At 45.1% G+C, this 24,648-nt stretch overlaps 1 protein-coding gene across 2 annotated transcripts in view; it reads right to left on the bottom strand.

Moving 5' to 3' along the window:
• LOC8036456 overlaps positions 1-21,871 on the bottom strand; it is a 68,581-nt gene extending 46,710 nt beyond the window's left edge. The window contains exons 1-4 of one of the 2 annotated variants that reach the window (XM_040206787.2): positions 21,769-21,871; positions 21,392-21,575; positions 4,919-4,999; positions 1,990-2,073 (exon numbers count right to left, since the gene is read on the bottom strand). In XM_040206787.2, coding sequence (XP_040062721.2) covers positions 1,990-2,073; positions 4,919-4,999; positions 21,392-21,562 — 336 coding nt within the window. In that variant the 5' untranslated portion in view covers positions 21,563-21,575; positions 21,769-21,871. The remainder of the gene's footprint in view (positions 1-1,989; positions 2,074-4,918; positions 5,000-21,391; positions 21,576-21,768) is intronic. The other variant, XM_040206789.2, reaches the window with a different exon arrangement.
• Between the last annotated feature and the right edge of the window lie 2,777 nt (positions 21,872-24,648).

Below are 24,648 nucleotides of genomic sequence, written 5' to 3'. Positions count from 1 at the left end.
CCTCAGAAAAATAAAAAGTATTAATGTTGTATGATATTAGGGCACATTTTGCATATATAGCAATGTTGCCAGATATTTAGATACGAACACAAGTTTTTCTACTCTGCATGATTTTAGGACGGGTCTCATGCGTAACACAGCTTGTCAAACTTTATCGTCTGGTTTCAACTGCCGCGAAAAAGGAATAAAATGACTGTTGTTCTCTTTCTTAAAGCCTCGAAGAAAGTTTCTGACCCTTCGCCATTGCATAAATTAAGCTACCTCAACCCTGATCGAAACGTCTACCGTGGGATTAAAATTTAATTTGAAGAAAGCAATGTGCCAATATAAATGGCGCAAAATCTGATTTTATCGATGTGACCTCTGGCATGTCGCAGGGGTCAGTGTTGGAACCTCCTTTAGTTCGGATTTCTCAATTACATAATTATACATTACCCAGTCTTTCAGGCTCTTTGTAGGCGATTGTGTTTTATACAGCAGGGTATACAAGCGATGCCGCTTCTTTTACAATCTGATCTATAGAGAATCTCCGAGTGGTTCAAGGTTTGGAAACTAGGCTTATGCCCACGTTACTTTTGGAATTCAACGTGATATTATCCCAAGATGTTATTTCACTGACGAACACGAATTAAATCAAAGTACTGATGCAAGTATCTGGGGATTCATTTGTCTAACACTTTGTTTTAATGTTAATGTCAGCCAGGTTATTAGAAAAGCTAGGCATACATTACCTTCTCTTATTTGTAACCTTGTAGTCCTCGAAAAGAAAATAAAGTAAACACCCTATTGTTGCCTTGTAACACTGATTAGGCGCGTGTTTTGTAGAACCCGCACCAAAAGTATTTGAAACATGAAAGAAATTCAGAACCGTGCGGCAAGCTTTGAACCGGGAAATTGTAGAAATTCCAGTGTAACGAAGTATTAAAAGATAATGCAGTGGGAACCCCTATTTCAAGGTGCAAAACCTGCACTTCAAGCTCATGCTATCTTCTAGCACCTGACGAGAATTAACAAAAATCGATATTTGGAATGATCAAACTATGTGTCAAGTAGCGTACATCATTGCATGAAAAAAAAAAAAAAAAAGGTTGTCGAACCAACTACATGTTCATTTTTTTCTCTCACAATCACCGATTGGCACGCATTACCAGATTCTGCTTTGGATCTTTGACGTGCTCGTTTTTAAGTTGATTGTGCTCAATGAAAATCCCTCACAAATTTGTTACATGTTGATGGTTCACAAAGGAGTTCTTTTTCAATAGCTAAGTTCGAGAGATGTGAGCTTAAGACAGATGTAGAAAAGGAACGCTCTGACGACGGATCTTGCAGACGATGCGCAACTGGACAACAAGCCACAAGTGCCCATCTCTTATGGGACTGTGTGGAGCTCAGCCGGACGCAGGAAGAAGCCATTCGAAAACTGCGACCTAAGCTCGGGACTGGATACACCCGAGGGGCGCACCGCAGCACCGCAAAGCCATATTGGACTCGCTTCTTGACTTTGTCGCGACAGCAAACATCCAGGCTTCCATTTGAATAGAGACATTCCTGGTACCCCCCTACCTATCCACACCCCATTCCCCCACCCCCTTCTCTCTCCGATGTCAGTGGACAATTGATTAGAGAGAGTCGTACGCGATTTACTTCTTTTTTTATTAATAAAACATGTTCAATCAATGAATCAATTCAATAGTAATAGGCTGTACCTGCCATAATGCTTCGGCCCTCCAGGCTGTTTTTGTAAATCTATAAAAAAAACTAACCAGGGTCAGCGGATGACAGTCCTTGCTTTGCCACTAAGATATGTTTTTTCAAAGCAGTCCTTAATGATTTGAAACAATATAAAAACCTACGTAACTGCAAATTATTTTTTAGTAAGCTTGAGCATCTTGGCTGACACAGCATATTCTAAATAAAATTTCACTGCTGTTGAGTTTAATTTCCTAACAATGCCATCATCATGATCATGCTGTAAAATAAATGAATTACCGGTAGTTCCTGACCGGAGGGATTAGCGGAACATTTGGTCGGGGTGCTTTGCTTGGGGAGTTCTTGGTTTCTCACGTCCAACTTCTGAGTGAGTAATTGAATGAACAGGTTGAAATCACGATACCGGTTAAATTGCTAAAAACACAAACAGGCATCAGTGACTGCGGTCCCAAAGTGACTATCTGAATCTCTTCTTTTTAAAGAGACAAACACAATCACTGGTCTATTCCTCCGCTTGGTAATAATCTTATCCGCGCCTTCGCGCCACCAGCCTTGCAACAATTGCACGAGTAGTTAACTTTAGCGCATCACGGCGCTTCCCACGCGCTTTAATTTTTTTAATTTACTGATATGTGGTTTTCGGAGACGCTCAGTAAGTTTCTAGTTTTATTGCCATATGCATCTTTTCACTAATTAAACAGTTAATTAGCACGTTTTAGTTAATTATTCAACTTATCGTGACGATTGGCCACCTATATTACGTCCCCCCGGCAGCAGAACTCGCTTGGAAAGATATGCCTGGTGTAGCCTTCATGGTTCTTTTTATACAAATTGTAAGACCGACACGCGGAGCGGCTGTTTACCAACACGGCCGGAAGGCCGCGCATGCGCGGTAGCTATGTGGGCAAAAGCAGCCCCGCTCTCAGTGTTTTCGCCATTGCGCTCTATGGCGTGCGCTCGTTGTTGACGTTGTAGGGACGCTTGTATCTTTATTTGTGCATCGTATTTCCTCACAACGTATGTCGTATGCTATGCCCGACTATTTGAGCTCTTTGCCCGAGCCTGAACGGCAGCGGTATCGAAACAAACTGTGCGTGGACGGCGTTGACTACGAGGATCCGTACGCCGTATAAACAAGACCTGCTGGACTTCCGACGTAAAGTTGCTGCCACCGACGTCGATGGCTCACGTCGTCGTTTATTTTGTTTTTTCGCCAAGCCAGTTCACGGCCGACACGGTGCAGGCGTACACGTCTCTCGAGGTCTACGATTACTTCGAGTTGATTTCCGCACTGCCGGCGGGATCAGCAGCCTGTGGGTCCGCGGAAGTTTGTGTATTCATTAATTGATTAAATACACACAGCGCCTTCAAGTCAAGGTATGATATTTTCCCTGCCCTCATGACCACAAGGCATGACAAGCAGTAACGCTTTGTCCGTTCTGCAGTCTTAGCGGTAACAGGTTACAAGTAACGGCGTTGTTGGTAACGCGTTACTTTTTTCAGTAACGTAGTAACCCACTCGTTACGTTTTCGACACAGTAAGGGGTGACGTACTTGTGTTACCATTTAAAGTAACGTAGTTACGTTACTCATTACTACTTCCTAAATCTTAAAGAAATTACACTTCAATTTTTTACGTGTTTTAGGCGTCAAGCCACGATTTTCTGTGCGTTTTTTCTCGTAAGTATTTAGGTGAAACCGTAGAAAGAGATAAAGTAATTATGTTCATTTTCTGCAGGAACACAATGTTTCTTGATATATTACCTGTATCGACAAAACCGTAAAACGTGTTAAATCATAATTTAAAAAAGTAACGCAGAATCAGAAGTAACGTGCGTTACTTTATATCGGTAGCGGTAACGCGTTCCTTTTATTTTTAGGTAACGTAGCTCAGTAACGCGTACCTTTTATTTGCAAGTAACGAGTAATGTATTTCGTTACTTTTTTTCGGTAACGCCTACAACACTGCCGTTCTGTCGCCGTTCCCCTTCTGCTGGGTATATCACGGGCGTAACGAGCCTCCGACGAGCGCTTGGCCGGTGCTTTGTGCGCAAACACCATGGGAACAAAATCCGGGTGGTCTCGATCAGACAACGGTTTCCCTGCACATAAGCAAGCCTCGGGACGGAGATTGAAATGGAAGCCGCACTTGCCTTCAAGAAAGTGTTTGCCGCACAAACGGTCGTTCGCGCGAGGCGACCATACTTTTCGATCCACGGATATTATCCACCTTCTATGCCTTCCAGAGTCTGCCGGGAACTTGTGGAAACTCACTCTGCTGCTTTTCTTGTACATTTTGGCGCAATTAACGGCAACACAGCTTCGCGGCATGCTGAAATGCTATGACGCCCATGCGAAACGTGCGCGCTTTTGCCTACACCCCCCGGCTCCGGCGCGATCGCAACGCCGCCGCAGCTCCGTGACGTCAAGCCCGCGTGTCGGTCTATACGAGGGATGTTTTCTTTCTCAATTTCTGACTGACTGGGTAAAAAAAAATAAGAGGAGTGATGAAAATGTTGAATATACAGAGAATGGAGATACATACTCTAGTAGCTACTTCGCATATTTACTGCAAATTAAGGCAGATACTAGGACGTAACAGAAGCTTTTGGAAATCCTCCCCAAAGTAGGTTACCACCTGGGTACTCAGTCATTCCGTCAAGCGTCATCAAGACCGTCACTCGCCATAGACGTTTAATGCGTGTGAGGAAACTGCATAAAGCTTCGGGAAGGGTGAGCAGAAGTTCTTAGGATGAGGGTCTGGGAAGAATGCCTGTGACGACTGCTGGTCTTGTTCAACTTGTGATGGAATGACTATGCCCTTTCCTTTGGAGAGGGCATCCAAACACTTCTGTCACGTCATAATAACTACCTAAATATGTGCGGTAATTATATGAAAAAGTAGCACGAGTATGTGAAGATAACGTAATAAGGCAAGCAAGCTGGTTAAAGTTAAACATTTCTAAAACACAAGATGGAGGCTACAAAGCGGGGACAAACACAATTCGTCTCTTGAGATGTCTTGTGCTTGCCCCCTCTTTGTGGCCTCCGTCTTGGGTTTTAGAAATGTTTAGCTGGAGTATGTATCTACATTCTATGTATATTAAAAAAAATGTTATAGCTTTTTTTTTTTACCCAGTTACGTAAAACAAACAACAGCCCTCGTGTATATAATATGTTTAAAGAAAAATTGGGCAATACGTCTTACCGAGGGGCTTGCTTGATTTCTAGCGACATCTTCACCTTGTTTTCGTGCCTCTGTCTTGACGAGGTCTTCGGTTATCTTACCCTAAGGTAAGTGAAACAATGACACCATTTTCAGGGCATGGTGCACTCCGTGCACAGTTGACACAAATACATCATGGCTTATTCGCGTTCTCCTTCTTTAGGTTAGCGTTAGGCGCCACAGCTTACGACCTAAGCGGGTGGCAAGCGCACCTCATTTGCGAGAAAAAAGCGGGCAAACGCGGCAATCGCGTGTTCGTGCAACCATGTCGCTCTCTGTACCCACATTTTGAATCGAACACAGTCAACCAAAAAAGTTGCCGCCCAAATTCTAGCCGGGGGGGGGGGGGGGGGGGGGGGGCGGGTTGTGAAACGACTTGGGTTTTGAATCCTTCTAACCACACGCATCGCCGAGCGTGTACGTGCGAGGCCGAGTGGTTAGCGTGCTTGGCTATCGCGCGGAGGATCGGGGTTCGATTCCAGGGAGCGGAATCTATTTTCTTACTTATCTTTCTACTTGGCGTTCTCGTAAGTTCGACAACCTTTTCGTCTGATCGAGATACGAATGTTCTACTAGCCCAACGTTCTAGGCCGAACGTTCCAGAAACACACGCGGGTACAAAAGGTGCTCCGCGTGACGAGCCGGAGTCAGTCTCGCCCCAGCGTTCGATCCTGCTGTTACGCCGACTTCGACGCCCGCCACGCTCTATTGTTATCTTCTCTTTCCTTTTTGTTTTCGGCACAAGTTCGCCCCAATAAACGTTTTAGTTTCCTCGGTTATTTTTTTGCTTCGTCACCTCGTCATTCGTGACAATATTGCGTAGGGGAACTAAAGAGAACCAACAAACGAGGTCAGGGAGCTGTAAATAATTTCTGCTGTGAAATTGAAAAAATTAAGAGCAGTCTATTTTTGTTTTGCTTGCCTCATTCGGAGAATTCTGGCCGACTATTTCATGACGCGTCCGGCTGCGGCACCCAAACGGTACCGGGGCGTTCCGGTCGAAAGCGGTTAATGATTGGTCACGAGCGTGCATGAGCGGTTGGCTTGCTTCCGCGACTCGATTTATAACCAACGAAGCAGGCGGCACGAATGTTTTATACCTACGTCATTTATATATACAAAGGGTAATGCGTCCAAACCACATCAAATTAGACGTTCGTGTTCAGACAGCGTCGGTCTGCTTTTGAGGTAGGGCGACAGCAGCGGCGTAGCTAGGGCACCCGATGGCCTAGCCAAGTTACCATGCATGGCAGCAGTTACCACACTGCAGTTACTACAGCAGCCGTCCCCCCAGGACGGTGCATGGCGCGTCGAACGACGAGATGCGAGCCGTGGGGGGGAAGGGGGGTACTGCTCGTGCAGCAGCGACTGTGGGCAGTTCCGTGACTGAGCTAATATAAACACGTAGGCTCCGTCTACTGCGTCGCGCACTCCAAGAGCCCGTGAAAAAAGTCGCATTTACACCTTAACCGCAGAAGAGGGCACCTAAAAAAAGAGCACTGCATATCCGCGGAAGCGCACACTAAACTGGCGGATGCGGATTAAAATTAACCAGTCTTGGCGGATTGAGGATCGGATCGGATGCCAGAGGCTGCGGATGCGGATGCGGATAGCCGCGAGTCCGGATCTACATTTTTGCCTAAGTTTCTCATAAACCTGTGCGGCCGCAGAGTGTATAGAATGAATAAGCGAGTGATACTATCAGATCCATCATCGAATGTATTTATTGCGGAATAAAACTACTTTCTTAGATCAAAAAAGGTGCCGATCGGTGAGAAAATTGGTCTTTACGTCAAGAAAGATTTGATCCCCACCAAAGATCGCTTTAGAAGGTTCTATCAAACCAAAAATGCTGTCCCTAGAAAAAGTAGAGAATGCAGGAGCATCAGTCGTCCCGGGAAAGCGTGTTCTTGTTTGGCAGTCAAAGAGCAAAAAACGTTCTTTGAGGAAAGAAAACCCAAAACCTACAAGCCACAAGAGAGTAGGACTCTGCAAGTGGCTTATTCGCAGTAGATCGAATAGACTGAATTCGATCCTCTGGAGTGGTGGAACTTGCGCCAGTTCGAGTTACCGCACCTCATTCTTGAAGCACAGTTCGTGCATGCCATTATGGAATATTGTGAAATTCTTTCAGTGGTGCACTCGCGCCGTACCACGTTTACACGAGTACTGTGCTGCGGTGAGCGAGCGCCTTTCCTGTCCCACTTTTTAATTGTTTGGCCTAAATAAAATGACAATGTTATTAGTCCGTCCTTTGATACTTTTCATGTTAAAAAATATACGTCTGCCTGAACTGGGTTTTACAAAGCAAAAAGGAAAATAAATAGTATGGTATTCCCTTCCTTTTGAGCGCATCTTCTTGTCAGATTGTCGATGTCACTGACTCTCAAGACGATCTTATAACTGCGAACACCTTTCCAGCAATGCGAAGTGTCTCATGGAAGGATGGTCGCTTTCCTACCGAAAAATCCGGTATAACTTTTCACTATCCGGATTATGGAACCGGTAATTTGTTTCTGGAAACCCGAAATCCAGATTGCAGACAAAGGAATAATTTATGAAAACCTAAAATCCAGTTAGAGTCCAGATAGAACCTAGATAAATTTGCGGTTCCATAATTCGGATAGCGAAAAGTTATACCGGATTTTTCGGTTGGCTTGTTTTACGAGTACGCGATAAAATAGAATACGATAAAATGACTTTCACCGTATTCTGACACGAAGAGTTCTTTGTACAAAGGTATAGGCAGACGGCTATAAAAAGCCATCCAGATATTAGTCGTTTTTTTTGTGTTTTTTATGCTTGATGTTGGAATATAAAATGGATTCAGCGCGGATTAAGGGTAGCATGCCGTTCCAAATTTCGCAGATGCGGTTCAGATGCGTATACAAAGTCTGCAGGTACGGATCGGATGCGATTGATCTAATTGTTATCCACGCAAGGCTCTACCCACAAGTAAGACATACACGGAACGGTCACGCGCTTACTTAGCGCGACACAGCGCCGCTTCGCGGGCGTTCAGTTTCCACATGTGCATGCAGTTTCTCCACACTAATAAATCGCATTCCGTGCTGCCTTTGCCACGCAAGTACGGCAAGGAAACGATTTTTTTTATTATTCAAAAAGTAATATTTAAGCAAATAAATAAGCACTAGAATTTCGCTCCGGTATACAGCTCGACAACTTAGAGAAGCTGAAACACTGTTTTTAAAAAAAATGAGATAGAAGTTGATTCCAGCGTAGTTTTATCCCGTGAATCTGAATATCACGTTTGTTTTCCCCGACGATGCAACTAAACGCGAGAAGACACGAAAAAACCTCCGACCAGTCCTTAAGCCATAAGAGGAGATTTCGGCCGCCAAACGCGTGTGGCTCGAGAGTCGCTCGTGCAATCGCAAGCTTGCCAGGTATATTCCCCCGAGCTGGCACCAGTTGTGACGCCTTTTTTGTCCTTTTTAAAAATAGCGAGAGTGCGCGTGCATAGCTTTGAAAGGCGCTGGAGATGCGCGAGATCGGACTTTCCGAAAACTCTTTTTTTTGACGTAACCCTCCAGGAAGGAGGGCCTTCAGCGGTACTTTGAAAACGATTTTCTGCGGCCTTCGTGCACCAAATTAAAAAAGTGAAAGCCGTGTACAACTCCCTGTAACGCCGAATTAGAGCGCAGCTCTTGAAGAGGAGGAGGGAAGGGTACCGAGGGGGGGGGGGGGGGGGTCACGTGGCCCCCAGAGAAATTTTTCCGCTAGATTTAGCGGGGAAATTTTTCCGCTAGATTCAGCGGAGAAATTTTTCCGCTAGATTCAGCGGAGAAATTTTTCCGCTAGATTCAGCGGGGAAATTTTTCCGCTAGATTCAGCGGGGAAACTTTTCCACTATATTTAGCGGGGAAATTTTTTCGCTAGATTTAGCGGGGAAATTTTTCCGCTAGATTTAGCGGGGAAATTTTTCCACTATATTTAGCGCTAGATTTAGCGGGGAAATTTTAGCGCTAGATTTAGCGGGGAATTGCGTTTCCTCAAATACAAAACCGCTTCAGGTTTTCTCTAAATATACTCAAGGATCAGGATATCCTTCAACAAATGGAGTATGTCTTCAGGAGATCCGATGGATATATGGCCAAGGAGGAGAAAAAAAATGATAGAGAATCTGGTCATGAAAAAAAATTTGAAAGTGGTATCGCTGATGGTGTTTATGTGAAAAGCATTAAGTTAAAGCACGTAAAACTGTTTGTAGCGCACTACACTTCGCACATAAATCTCGTATTCTCAGTGGAACAGATGCTCCTGAACATAAGCATCTATTCCGCTGAGAAGACGGGTTTTAAGCGCAAGGGTATTATGTTTATAAGCATATTCAGCAGGTGGTAGTCACACCTAAGATGAGCACTCGGCATTCACCGACCGTGGTTAGAGCCTAGCCGCCCCGCGCGACTTAGAAGACTGTCAAATCTTAGTCAGGGGGTATACGGTGTTGAGCGGGTGACTAGGGATTCAGCGCCCCATGGCCGACTCGCACAACAATTCATCGCCAGCGCTAACGAAGCACTCGTTGTCTTTGAACGCTGGGAGACACGTCTAGAGAGATTGATTGATTGAGTTTTATTGGCGCAAAAGCGTCTAAGGCTATAGAGCGCCAAAATCTGGCTATTTCATAAATGGTTTCTAGAGAGGAAAGAGGGCTCTAGTGGTAAGTGATAGAATAAAAGGATGGACATGAATCTGTATACATAAATAATGCGGACGAAAATTTTTAAAATTGCAAAGCAAGTTTAAAGTCGACGTAAAAGTCCAGTGCTTTCTAGGGATTTAAAAACATTCGTGTGATTTATAAAAGGTTAATTTTCAAGCAGAAGAGCAGGATGTAAAGGCATCAGTGCCGAGTAAAACTGGGCGAAGTAGAATAGGTGGTATCTGTGATATGCGGGGCACTAAAGAAGGATCTGCACTACAGTTAATGGTTCTGAACAGTGTTCGCATGCAGGTGGATCCTCTCGGCGAAGCAGATACTCACGTGTTAGATGTGTGTGGCCAATTCTTAACCGACAAAGGATTACCTCAAAAAAAAAACGGTCCCTATGACGGGCACTCGCCCACCCTTGTAGCATCGGCTTCACAACATGGAGTTTGTTGTTGGTTTCGCGGGACCATTCCTCTTGCCATTTACACTTGATACTTTTCTTTGTGGTCTCTTTGTAGTCTTGGTAGGGTATGTTAGGAATATCAACCTTCCTTGCAGCAGATGTGGAAGCGGCACGATCAGCAGCTTCATTGCCGGGTATACCCACATGGCTAGGCACAAAGCAAAAGACTATCTGCAATTTGTTATCCCTCGCTGCAGCAACCACTTTATGTTGTAGCTGAGTTATTAAAGGGGTTTTTTTCTTGCTATCTCAAGGGATCTGAGTGCTCTCAGAGCACTTAGTGAATCAGTGTAAGTTACAGAGTATGGATGCCTATTTTTGATAATATAGTCGGTGGCCAATAGTAAACCGTACAACTCGGCAGTCAAGATAGTTGCACTGGAATTAACTCCCCACACACATTTAAGTGGTGGTCCAATCACGGAACAGCCGACAGAGGAGTCCGTTTTTGTGCCATCAGTATAAAAGCTGGTGTAGACGTATTTTGTAGCTCAAAGAATTCCAGTTTTAAGACTTCTGGTTGGGTATTTTCTTAGTGTACTCAGTGAGTGACAAGTTTGTGATGAGCAGACTACGCTCCCATGGTGCCACTGTTCCCAAAAGCAGATCAACAGGTGGGTTCATCTAAATGCTAGCCGAAACAGCCGCGGTCTTGTTCCGCAATGAAAAGGGATCGAGGCTTAACAGTGGGCTTACTTTGGAAGGTTCGTTCAAAACGTGTTCCCTCAACTAGTTCCCGACACGGATGTTGTACTACAGACCGTATCCTAAGGGAATACATTAGACCTAGGACATCTCGCCTTTTCTCTTAGAGGCATTTCATTAGCTTCAGCATAGAGGCTCAGCCCAGGGGACGTACAAAACGCACCGGTGGCAAGTCGGATCCCTGCGTGATGGATTGGATCCAACAATTTCAGTGTTGATGCACTCGCTGATCCATTTACCAAACATCCATATTATAGGCCTGACCACACAATCGACCTATAGATTCTTAGAAGGCACAGTCGATCGGAACCCCAAGTCATATGAGAGAACTCTGAATATTAAGGGATTTATGGCATTTTTGTTTTAGCGTTTTGATGTGTAGCCTGAAAGAGCTTGGAGTCGAATATAAGCCCTAGAAATTTATACTTCGTTTTTATCTGAACTGGTGCACTGTATATGGTCAAAGAAGGTGTCGGCATCACACCTCGTTTTTGTGAGAAACAAACACAAGCAGTCTTCGCCGAGGAGAACTTAAATCCGTTATTGTCAGCCCACCTTGTCACATTATTAATAGTCAGTTGAACACGCCGTTCGCAGATTGAAAGGTTACATGAAGAAACATCGATCTGAAGGTCATCTGCATACAACGAATAGTGGACTGATGGTGGCAACAAGCAACACCAAAATTCTTGAAGTGTCGACCAATTTCCCTCGCTCTATGGACAGCGGTGCACGAAGAGCTGGACAAACTTCAAGCTCATAACATTTTGGAACCAGTGAAGTCGTCGTCTTGAGCAACTCCTTTGGTCATCGTTCGGAAGAAGAACGACAGCCTGCGGTTATGCGGAGACTGCCGATGCGCGGTAAACCCTGAATTCAAGTCCAACACATATCCGTTGCCCACGGCATTGGAATTGTTGCCAATCATGAGAGGAGGCAAGATCTTCTCCGAGATGAATCTTCAAGTCTACCAACAAATACACGCTGACGCTGTGGCAGTATTACTGACCGTGACTACCACGAAGGGACTCTACCGCGTAAAGGGAATCCCTTTCGCAGTTTCGGCAGCGCCGCGGCTCTTTCAGAAGTTCATGGATACCTTGCGAACAGGACTCGAAGGTTCCGAAACGTACCTCGATGACATCATGGTCATAGGGACAATCGAAGATGAGCACCTGCAACGCTAGGACGCCATTCTGCAAAGGCTAAATGAGGCAGGACTGCGCGTATGCAAAGAGAAATGCAAGTACGGTGTTCCGTCCATGGAGTTTCTTGGCTACCACGTGGATGCAAAGAGTGTGTGCCCAACCAAAAAGAAGCTAAAGGAAATCACCGAAGCGCCCGAAGAACGCCGCGAAGTTTTCTTTTCTCACAAAGCCAGAGATCTCTTTATTTTTGCGGCGTTTTTCAATGAAGGGTCGGAAAATCCCTACCACTATAGGCGATTTCAGATAGCTGTGCCTGGGCGCCGCCATAACCGACCTTCAGTTTTTGTTTTTGCTCTTATTGCGTTCGCTTCAGTTCATCATTGCCACAACAGGACAGGTTATTGCCTGTCCTGTTGAAGTGTAGGAACTATAAAAGGACTTCACTGAACGCGCCTGCACAACACGAGCCCTAGCACGAGCCTCTCGCTTCGAAGTCTGTCATGGCCGCTCGTGAGTTCATGGTATAGACGATTGCAAGCTGGGCGACTGGCCGCCGCCATGTCTCTGCTCGAGCAGGCACGCCTGTGCGATTACGAGCTTGAGAAAGCAACGTTCACCCGCGCGTTGCACGCGCTTGCACGCATGGGGCACCACTTGTGGCGCCATGCTTGCAATTGTCTATACGGGAACCGTTTTAATTGCAGAACCTCTAGATCATTATTTCGAAAATTGCACGCGGTGCTGTTCCTCGTCGTCACTCAGTTGGCAGAGGCGTCGAAACAGAGTATACGGGGAGGGGGACACGCGCTCTGACCCTTGGCAAACCATAGCACGTGACTGTGATAAACACTGGCGGCACGAGCCCGCCAGAGGACACGGGACACCTGGTTCAGCAACCACGAGTTCAAGATCTTTGTCCGGTGTTTTCTGTAACCCTTATGGGACATTCACACTGGCTGTGGAGTTACAGTGTACTAGAAATAGGGGATAGTGTTGGAACCGGCGCGGCTTCCGTGAGGCGCATCGAATCGATATTTACAGATAACGTCACCGGCACCTGCACCGAAAGGGCGTGCCGTGCGCCCGTGCGCTGCGATAGGCGGGGAATACGAAATGTTGGTGTCAATCTGGTACAATCTTCACAGGAACATGAAAAGTGGAGAAGGTAAAAGCTGCATTTCTTGACGCAAATTACATTACTCGCACTAAAAAAAAACAACAACGCTTTATGTGGTAAATAGGTCTAATGTGGGGCACACGCTAAGGCACTAAAACTCAGTGCTTCCAGTTTACAATATAAATAAAATGCGAGGGAATGCCTACACCATGTTCGCGCTAGAAAAATCTCGCCTGCGATATAGCGCACCAACAAATCATAGAGTCCTAGTATCGCACACTTACCGCTCATTCACACTGGAAGCGGATCCGCGTTCGCAAAGCGGTTGCGAACGCGGTTGTATAAAGATCCAATACATTTTCACGCGCACTCGATGACATCAAGTGCGCGTGAAATTGTACTGGATCTTTATACAACCGCGTTCGCAGCCGCTTTGCGAACGCGGACCCGCTTCCAGTGTGAATGAGCGGTTAGTGCTGCTCACTTATCACTACATCAGTAAATCTTTGTGCAACATAATAGAGGTTTTGTGATTTAAAGAATTTATCATACCTATTTTTAAAGCCCAAGCTAATTCACCTACTTTAGGGTTGCCGCCACTCCCCACCCCCCCCCCCTCCCCCCCCCCTCCCCCCCCCTCCCCCCCCCCCTTCCCCCCCAAAAAAAAAAGCGTAGACGAGCAGCACACGCAGCAGCAGTTCCACCAGTGCTCATTTTGATATTCAATCTAAACATCTACACTCCGCAGTGTACGCGAAATCGTAGGCGCCTTTAAACTCTCAACGGGAAAGAACATGCCGGCACAAAAATACAATGTACCACAAACCGCTCAGACCGACTACAGTGTTCATCAACCGGCAGAAATAAGCGGAGGGCTCAGGCAGGGTTCTCCCCTCTCACCTACTTTCTATGAAATACCTGAGTAGAATGGAAAATAAATTAGAAGGATACAATTTAGGTTTTGATGTGTCACATATGGAGAGAGGGAGAAAAAGTAAAAGAAGTTATACCAGGAATGTTCAACGCAGGCGACATTGTACTGTTAGCTGATAGCCGGGATAGGTTACAGGAACCGATTAAGATCTGTGGAGAGGAAGGACACTCTTTGGGCCTGAAATTCAGTAGCGACAAGTCGGGGATAATGGTTTATAACTACGAGAAGGGGGACCCGCTGAAAATTGAAGACGTTTTAATAGAACACGTAGAGGAATACAAATACCTAGGAGTAGGACTGAATGAGGGAAAACAATACTTAGAAAAACAGGAAGAAAATATGCCAAAGAAAGGAAAATGGACTGCAGCAATTATGCAGCATAGGGCGCTATGGAATTACAAAAGATATGAAGCTGTTAGGGAAATATGGAAAGGAGTCATGGTACCGTGATTATCTTTTAGCAGTGCGGTATTAGGCACGAAATCTGAGGTTCAGTCGAGCTTAGAGACCCGGCAGAGGAGCGTGGGCAGACTGGCATTTGAGGTGCAAATTTGAGGGTTTTACGTGCCAAACCTACGACGGGCATCTGGCACGCCCCAGCGGAGGACTGAGGATTAATTTCGACCACCTGGGGATCTTTTGACGTGCAACCGAAAGCTCGGTTACACGGTGCCTTTTCCGCAATAAGCCTCTGTCATATTGCGGGCACCTCGGTCGGGATTCGAACCCGCCACCTGGGGATCCGTAGGCCGGCGCTCTCGCCTCGGAGCCACCGAGGCGGAGCATTGGAGGTGCATGGGAATACATCAAATGAAGGAGTGCAGGGAAACAAGGGATGGGCATCTTTCGAGGCTAGAGAGGCGTTCAGTAAGTTGAAATTTGTACAAAGACTGGACACAATTGAGGATACACAATGGGCGAGAAAGGTGTATAAGCACCTGTAAATGAAACGTTTGAACACGAAATGTACAAACCGAACCCGAAAACTAAAATTCAAATACCAACAGTAAAGTGCGAGTGTAGAACAAACTACCTCTGTGAAAAAGGAAGTAAACAAAAACGAGAGAAAAATCTAGGAGGAAAGAATGCAGGGAAAATCAGCTTTAAATATGTATAGAGGACGAAAACAGGAAATAAGGTAGGAACATTGGTATGATATTTCACGGGGGAACTTGTTGCTATCCGAGGCTAGAACAGGACTATTGAGGACTAGGACATATAGGACGAAGTATGAGGAAATATAAGCGGTGGGCCGCATGCCAAAGGGAAGACAAGAACATATGTTGAGGTGCACAGGGCTTGCTCCCGTCCTCCCGGATGGGGCGACGGATTTGGCCGGAGCGCTGGTGTTTGCAGACAAGAATGGAAGAGTCAATGAAACGTGCATTTTAATAACAAATAAGAGATTGGAAGACTGGCGCAAATTATCTAGGGAGAATTTAATGACGTACAACTAACTGACACAACTGGGGACAGGCGGGACAGAGGAAAATCGGGACTCCCTCCCCCGTGGTTTCGGCCCAAAAGTCTCCACCCTGTCTTTCAATGGGCGCAGTGTCGGGGTAACGCCGACTAGGTTTGACCAGAGCAAAATTAGCGCCTCCCTCGCCGGGGGAAAGAGGCGGGGGGGGGGGGGGGGGGGTGAAGTTTTTGGTTTTTTCTTGCCCAATCCCCCGAGGGTCATCCTGGTGATATCCCACACCTCCTGGTGATAGTTACGAAATTGCAGTGGGTAAGCAAATTAGCGAAAGAAAGAAATCATATGTTTGGCTCTTAACTTCTAGGCTAGGTGGCGCAAGGTGCCGCCCGATATGAAGGGTACTGCCGTTAGCATCGATCCATCCATCCAGACATCTTTCAAACACGCGAAGTAATTTTTGCCAAACTAGGCGGGCTCTCGCATTGCCATACACACCCTTTCAGGTACAGGTGACTGCAGCACCGCTGCAAATTGTTGACATGCGCGGCCTTATGGGCTCCCATTGCGGAGCCGCGCCGCTCCCAACACTACTATCTATTTCTAGTGCACTGTAGTTGAGCTGCGTTTGCGAAGCGGTTGCGGATGCGGTTGCGTATGCGGTTCGCGAGCGAGCCCATTCAGACACATCGAGACACGATTGGCAGTTTCTCAGCGATCACGCGTGATCTTTTGAAACTGTTTGGCAAGCTTATTTTACAATCTAAAATCCAGTTTTATCCACGATCCAAAGCCAAAATAGAGCTATTTTGTTTCTGAAGATTTTTCTTTAGGCTGTTCGCACGCATCACAAGTTCAGGCAGCGAATAAAGTAGCATGGAGCTGCAAACCCCGCTTGCGATTCCCTCGACTTCACGCACAAGCAAAACCCAGCTGGCGCGCCTTGCTGACACGAAAAAGAGGATGCCCCCGACATTTTCTTCGAAGTGTACCCTTCCGCATGAATAGCTTACCTTGTTTTCGGGATAGAGGGCCAGCTTTCCCCCCTCATTGTCTGCTGTTATCATTTTCGGAGCAGTGACTAAGCGGAACTGGTGGACAGTGGTCGGGGAATGTGTTCGGTGCTAGTGGAGGACTCTCCTCTCGCCTCTCACACGTCGATCAAGTCTGCTCCTTGTTTGGCACTAAGCTCAACTAAACGCCGGTTGGATTATCTATGCATCGTCCGGTAGGTATACTCTACTTCTTGAATAGGTTCCTATTATTCCTTTTGGTATTAGAAACACTATAGGTCGAGCTAGCGCAGGTATACTGCCAGCCCTGCGGTGGTGTGTTGACTACGCAATTAGGCTCACGACGTCGTATCAGCTTTCCTTGTTGTCATGCAAGTTGTCGAAAGCTCTCAGTATAGTTCACGCGACTACCTCAGTGGGTACAAAAGCTGTCATTTCGGTCGATCGGGGGGAGTTCCGTTGTTCTACGGGCATTTCTCCGAAAAATGCTGATTGCAAAAGTTAGCGTTCTTTATAAAAACAGGTGACAAGAATGATATAGGTAAATACAGGCCAATCTCACTTTTAACAGTGTTTTCTAAGGGCGTCGAAAAAAAATTATTTTCGCGTATGATAAAGTTCGCAGATAAACACTGTTTAATCACTATCACAGTTTGGGTTGCGCAAACACCGTTCTATAGATCTTGCACTTTTAGAGCAAAAAGAATACATTCTGAAAAGCTTTCAAGAAAAAAATGGCTCTTGGTATTTTTATTGAGTTGAGCAAAGCATTTGATCACTTAAATTGCAATCTGCTACTAAAACAAATTACAAATGTACGGATTTCGCGGACATGCATCAACGCGGATCTTATCTTGCACATCGCAAACAATGCTGTAATAGAAATGGTTATTCATCCGATATTAAACCCATTCTATCTGGCGTTCCACAAGGAAGCATATTAGGTCCCCTTCTTTTAGAGCGCAGATCATAGGGGCCCGTTTCCGGCTTGAGCCGCGTCGCCGTCGGCGTAACCGCGCGGTGCATTATGGGAAATGTCCCATAATGTACCGCGCGAGCCCCCCCCCCCCCCACCCCCGGGTCACGTGACCTGGGGGGTCACGTGACCTCGGGGGGGGGGGAGGCGGGGGAAGGGGGTTACGTGACCGTGACCCCCCTCCCCTTTATCCGAGGTCACGTGACCCCCGATGACGTCACCGGCATCCGTATCGTCACTGATAACGTCATCAGTGACGTCGCTGATGACGTCATCGGCATCGTCATCGTCAAGTGACCCCAAGTTAACGTGAACCCCCCCCCCGACGTCACGTGGCCCCCCAAGGTCACGTGACCCACCCCCTTTAGTACCCTACCCTCCTCAAGAGCTGCGCTCTAATTCGGCGTTACAGGGAGTTGTAAACGGCTTTCACTTATTTAATTTATACGTCAACGATATGTCAAATATAAATAAAAGCATTAAATACGTAATTTACGCTCATGATAGTTTATTTTTTACCGGTAACTGCTGTAGGAACTAGCACTTAAGGCAACTCAAACGTTGAAAGACCTAGCTACTTGTAGCCAATGTAATGCTTTAAATATCAGTGATAACAAAACAAAAGCAATTTTATATGGCCAAAAATAACAATGATAATAGAACTAGTGATTGTTTTAAATGAAACCAAAATAGAGATTCTATCTAGTTTTAAGACACTTGGCATCATATTCACGGATAGAATGAGTTGAGATGAACACGTAAATTATATTTCGGTAAAATTGCCACGAGTCGCTGGCTTAATGTATCGTCATCGCCATATTCTCCCAACAAATGTGAAATTAATTATTTATAATTCATTATTTCTCTCCTACATCCATTACTCCCTAGTCTTGGGTAACACTAAAAATACAAATTTAAACAAAATACTTGTAATACAAAAGAAGATATTGCCAATTAGTTGTAACGTCTCATACGATCACCTTAATGAACCTCTCTTTAAAAGCTTAAATTTGATGTCTAAATAGATTATATAGATATCGTTTACGCGTGACCTATAAACGAGAAGTACAAACAAATCTTCATACCCTTAGTGAATTGGCGTCTCTCTCGCCAAGAGCAGCAACATGTCCTACTCGAAATACGGAAATTTGGACGCTCTCTATTTGCAAAAACTATCTACGGTGAAGAAATGTTAAGATATGCACTTTCTCGAGTGCTTAATTTTCGTGTTACCAGATCTGTAAAAAATCTCCGAGCATTTTTTTTCTTCAAGGTGACTGCTTAGTTTGACATATTTCATAACTTCAATCTTCGCTGTGTTGGATAATGCTGTGCTTGCATGTACTTGTGCACTTCATTTTTGTTATACTCATACAGTCGCACCTTTTTTGAAATATTGTCCTGTCGTCATATCTGGAAGTGTTAGCTTTTCTCTGGGTTTTCTTTTTTGATAACTTGTTGTGCCACTGCTGCCATATGTAAGGAGGGGCCGAGGGCCCGTCAAGCTGCATGATGCAGCTTTTTTCCTCGGTCTTACTCCGTCATACCCGTTTTGACGGAAATTATAATAATAATAATTATTATTATTATTAGAATAACAAGACAGCGCAGCGACGAACCTTTGACACCCTGACTAACAAACAAACTAGCTTACCCGAACCAGACCACCGGTGCGAATCCCTTCAAGAGAGTCCATTCCTTTCGCGGCGGATTCAAGTGAGGCACATGAACATTACGTTTCTTCTTTGATTTGTCTGCTATACAACCCTAGTACTACAGACACTACAGCGCCTAAAACGCCCCAGCACCGACAGATGCCATCTTGTTTAGAAAGCCACCGACGCCATGTCAGCGTCGCGTTGCAATTGGTCGTCACTTCGCGGTTTGCGAAAGCGGTTGGAAGAAATCGGTCCCGTAGCGGCTGGCAAAAACGCGCCCTAACTGCTCGATCTCCCCCCCCCCCCCCTCCCCCCCCCCCCCCCCAACCCCTTGCGGGCACACGCCTTTTTTTTATGAAATGACATAAATATTTTTTTTTTCGAATGAAAAAAAAAAAAAAGATTTTTGCGGAGCTGTAGAAAACGAGGTCAATCTTTCTATGTACAGTTTCTGTAAAATGTCCGTTTTTTTTGTTTTTTTTTCGAGCTGGGACTGGGAGTGGGAAGCCCCAGGGAAGCACAGTGCGTGGCAAAGGCCATTCAGGGCGAAGTTTGAGGAAGCAGAATGTAGCTTTGTGAGTCCTTCGTTCAAACTAGCCCCCTCACTCACACACACACAGAAATAAAAAAAATAAAACGATCCTGCTTAGGGTACCTACTTGCAGCCCGTAGGAGAACCAGAACCGAAGAATGCCTAAAGCGGATGCAAAATATAACAAAGGCAGTTCAAATATTTCTCCATTTTCCCTACGTGGTCTTTGTGACAAGCAATGTTTCGAGTTGAGAAGTGGTCGGGGCGATCTCTTCTGCTAATTAATACTATACATGATCCGTTTCAAATCCTGGAGCTGCTGCTCGTTTGTATAACATGCGAGCTCATCCACATGTGAATAATAAAATGAGCGACGCAAACTTTGAGATCTAGAACCCACGAAGAGGGAGCCAGTTTTTCTTCTTCAATACTTGTGCAAATGTGAAATATAGGTTATAAGTAGTTCATTGTTATGAGCGCTAAACATGTGTCTTCACACAATAAAGTAATCGGAAAAGTAACGATTACTTCTTTAAGTAATGTCCAATTACTTTTGGCGTCGAGTAATCAAGTAATCTAATCGAATACTTTTTAGTCAAGAGTAATAGTAATTGTAATCGATTACTTTTTTTTTAGTAACGTGTACAAGACTGCACTAAACTGATCGCATAAATCGGTTTCTTCACTTATTGCGCTGGGATTTACTACAAAGGTGCCTGAAGTTGTGGAACCTTTCGCTAAAATTTTTTAAAGATTGGCTCACCTGAGTAAATAAAAAAAAATAAAAAAACTATGTTTTCTCCATACTTTGCATGTACAGCTGCAACGGAAAAAGAGTAGCACAAGTGAACGATGACCGGAGCGGCAAAATCGCGACAGGCGGCGCTATTGCTCCCGAGCGCGCCGATAGCAAGAGTGCCCAGTCACGTTCCATATCTGAACGCGGGGGTGGCCGGCTGAAAGCAGCCCATCCTAAAGCCCGCATTTTAAAAACTATCTTATCCTTCAATTTTCTGCCGGCAACCCCCGCGTTAAGACATCCAACGTGACTGGCAATTCTCGCTATCGGCGCGCTCGGGAACAATAGCGCCGCGTGTCGCGATTTGGCCGCTCCGGTCGTCGGTCACTTGTGCTACTCTTTTTCCGTTACAGCTGTACACACACCAAAAACGATACGTTACCCTGATGCTTATTTGGCCCGAATGAAGAATCGGTAAACCAATACTATTTTCTTTCTAGTTCACAAATTTTTCAATCGTAGTAAACGCCAGATTAGCCCACAACGATTTTCTGATGATTGAGATAAAAGGCTTAGCGATACTTTTTTCCCGTAGATAAAACAACTTTTTTATTTTCTTTTGGCTCCGGAGGTTTCATGTATTCATACTCTCAATAAATGCACCAGCGTCGCGCAATCGATTTATGCGGTCAGTTCAAAGTGCGCTCAATCCATTTCGTCCACGCTGTAGTATCATGTGACTCCTCTCCATAGGAGCAGCGCGCTTCCGTATACACTATCAACATTATGCATGTTGTGTACCTCGCTCTAATGCACCGGTTGTCTCGCCGAGGCCATAGCTTTCCTTCTTTGCCCAGTTACGCTAAAGTGGAGTATAGTTTAGGTTTTTGAAACGGTTGCGCAACGCAGACATTAAAAAAGGGAAGGTTATCTAGCTTATGATTCACGCCCTTGTAAAGCAAAAACATGGCCGCGCAGCTACCTTGAAATCGCTGTACGAATGAACTCTGAAGCAATAACAAGGCTAAGATCACGACCATCGGTGCACGTAATTACCGGATATCTTTCAGCTACTTACCCTTTTATCGAGCCTTTCGCCACCACTAATTGACTGCTGGTACACTCTGCAAGCTATGCCTTCGTGTATGGCGTGACAGCTGTGGCAGTTCACCTTCCGACAAGTATTACATGTCGCCAGCTTTTTGTTGCCAGTCTGGCCATTGCAGCCCGGACTCAAACATTTCTGCATGGTTGTACTACGTCTGAGATAAAAGAGAAAAAAGAAGACATCAAGCTACGCCATTTGCAAAGAGAATGCCATTTCCGTTTCTACAAGGTGCGGGCTCATTATTTGGGAAGCACGCCGTGAAAAAGAAGCCCAGTTTTGAGATCTAAAGAAATGTCCGTCACGCTCGTAAGACGGCCGACCGCTCGAGAGAACATGAGTTCACTTACCGAGAAGAGCCACAGCCCGTTTCTGACGACGTCAAACTGCTGCCCACCGACTCCGAGGCTTATCGCTCGACTTCGGCTGGTTTCCATAGCACCGCGAGATAAGCGCGGCATCCCGGCTGTCGACAGTCTCGCGAGTGTTCCATGTGTTTCCTATGAGACAAGCCATCCGTTTTACTACCGTTATTGCAGATCGCGCTGATTTTTAATTGCAGCATTTTTTTTATCTAGTTCGATGCCACGTAAACTTATCAAAACATAGACAGTGAGAGACTTTGTATCCGCGGTGTTTAACAAAATAAAAAAACAACTAAAAATTGTCTTTTTGCGTATCCGAAGCCACGTGTGTGGCTGCGCCTTGACAGCCCCTGGTTGTTTCCTTGCACTAATCTTCCGATAGTATGTGATAAATGGATCCGATTGTCTCGTCCGATTCATCCGGCACCGCTGCACTCCAGGCTTGCTCGCTCGACTGCGAACGCAATTCAGCTGCGTTGTAATACTGAGCGACCGCGCTATGTTGAACGCCAAAAACAGGCCTCGTGTCGCAATTTCGGGGACGCAAAATGAGGATAATTTTGGAAGCGATTCCTTGTCACGACTCACTTCTCACGACTCACGACTCAGTGGATTCAGAGAGATACAAAAATGTCACTGATAAGCGGCACACAACAAATACTTTACGTGAACGATTTAGTTTAGTGCGTAATATATTCGGTCAAGCTCGTCGACTCCGCGGGGAGTAGCTGCAGCTGTCAAGGCGACTATATATTGAGCTTATTAATTTCAGATAGGCGAGTGTAATGAGAGACTGCCTCAGGCAAAGGCACGAATCACAACTCCTGTATAGGCACCGCGCGTTGCGAATGAAATCCTAGAGTGGGCAACACGGCCGTACACGATAACGCCCAGTTGAAAATTAAGAATCCGAATTTTTTCTTTGATTCAATTAGGGCTGACATTTGATGCGATATTGCTAACCGAGACGTGGCCCACTGATGAAACAAAGGTATTTCGCCTCCTATCCTATAATACCTATTATTCAAATCGCACTATACTAGCCGCGGTGACGGGGTATGCATTTTAGTCGAAAGGGAATTTAACGGCGAAATATTAAGACTTTTTTGTAAGCATGAGTGATTGTAAACTTTTGTAGATAAAAATAGAAAAAAAAAAAGAGAAATCGCCGTTTGCACTATCTCTCCACGCGGCGCGGTGCTGCCGGGGCCGAGGTGCGCTCCGATAACAAACCGAAACTTTAAAACCCGTCGAATTTGTGTGGTTTTTCAGAAAGCTGTAAAATGCTTCGCGTGCCTTCTATCGTTCTGCAATTTGTTGGTTTAGTGGTTTTTGGATGACGCTGAGCAATTTTCCAATTTAAACCATGCCCTTAAACACAATATTAAAAAAGTTAATTAGGCAAAAATAATTAACAAGTTCATTATCCCGGACTTTAATAATTTTCTTAAATGGACCCCTGGCCCAGGACCAAAACGCCACAAGCCTTTTTTCGTTGCGATGAGTAGTTTTCGCAGGAGCGATTTGGCCTGCGTTCTCTGAAACACGCTGTATATAAGAACTCCACAGCCAAATAATTAAATGTAAAGACCCAAAAATATTCGTCGAGTTTAAAACCAATCGTAACCGTCTAGATAAAGATCTGAAAAACCGGGACGCGATTACTTCGCAAATCAGATTATTTTTGAGGCCGGCTGTTCTGAGCTTATGTGAAAAAAAAAAAAAAAAAAAAAAAAAATTTAAATGCCATATTAAAAAAACAAAAACACAAACACACACAATGTTTCTCTTGATAAAGTTAATAAGATAAATGTAAATAATTTGCGAGTATTTTTTTTTTTTCGAAAGGAGAGGAAAGAGTTGTTTTAAATCTGTATAGTTATTTTGCACGGAAGCATAACCTTTCAACCGAATCGCAATTTGGTTTTCGTAAAGGATTTGGCACAGAATTTGCTCTGCTCACGCAGAACTAATCTTTACTGCACTTGTGAAAGAAAAACTGGTTCTTGGAGTCTTCGTCGATTTCAAGAGGGCGTTCGGTCATATAAATCATAAAATGTTAATATACGAACTTGAACGGCCACGGTTTTCGAGGAAAGGCTGCATCTTTGATTATGTCTTATTTAGGTTAGCATATCCAAACAGTTTGTATGGAAGGTATTATCTCCGATCCACTTCTGTCTCCTGAAGCGTACCAGAAGGCGGCATTCTGGATCCATTTCTCTTTCATATGTACCGGGTGTTTGCTTTTAATTCGAACGGATTTATTACGAAGAATCCGTAAAAGATACGCTAATGCGGTTTGTGCAGGTGAGTTATACGGCCAGGGGGATGTTAGATACGCGGCTAATCTTCGCGGTAAGTGGAATAATTAACTAATATTTCTTAATTAACTTTTCAATTGGTGAAAGTAAACATATAGTTTCAATTAGAAAGTTGCACAGCATCATTGAAAACCATTAAATCAGTCAATTTTAGAGTGAGTTGAAGCACGTGAGAAACGCGGGAGATACAACTCGGGGTACCAGGCGCAAAGCTAGCGGTGGGGAAACGCGGATTAGACTATCATCCGCGTTTCCCCACTGCTAGCTTTACGCCTTCTTCAACTTCGCAACTTTAAAAAATCAACTTGCTCATTTTCTTAACGCACATCGACGTCTCCGTCACCTGTGATATGCTCATGCCCTGACAGCTTTTTGTTTGTAGCCAAATAAATTAATTTCAGCACACTGACTAGCGTCAGCGAGCGGGCGCACGGGAAATCCTGGAGAATCTATCCCCGTCTTTTCCGCCATCTTGCCACCCCGTTCGGAAGCCTAGCTTATTTATTGACTCTACTGTTGACGAAGTGATCTGTCGATGAAA

This window comes from Ixodes scapularis, unplaced genomic scaffold (genome assembly GCF_016920785.2).
Source record: "Ixodes scapularis isolate PalLabHiFi unplaced genomic scaffold, ASM1692078v2 PGA_scaffold9__187_contigs__length_104089568, whole genome shotgun sequence".
In the NCBI taxonomy this organism is placed as follows: Eukaryota; Metazoa; Arthropoda; class Arachnida; order Ixodida; family Ixodidae; genus Ixodes; species Ixodes scapularis.
This window is presented reverse-complemented; position numbering and strand designations above follow the sequence as displayed.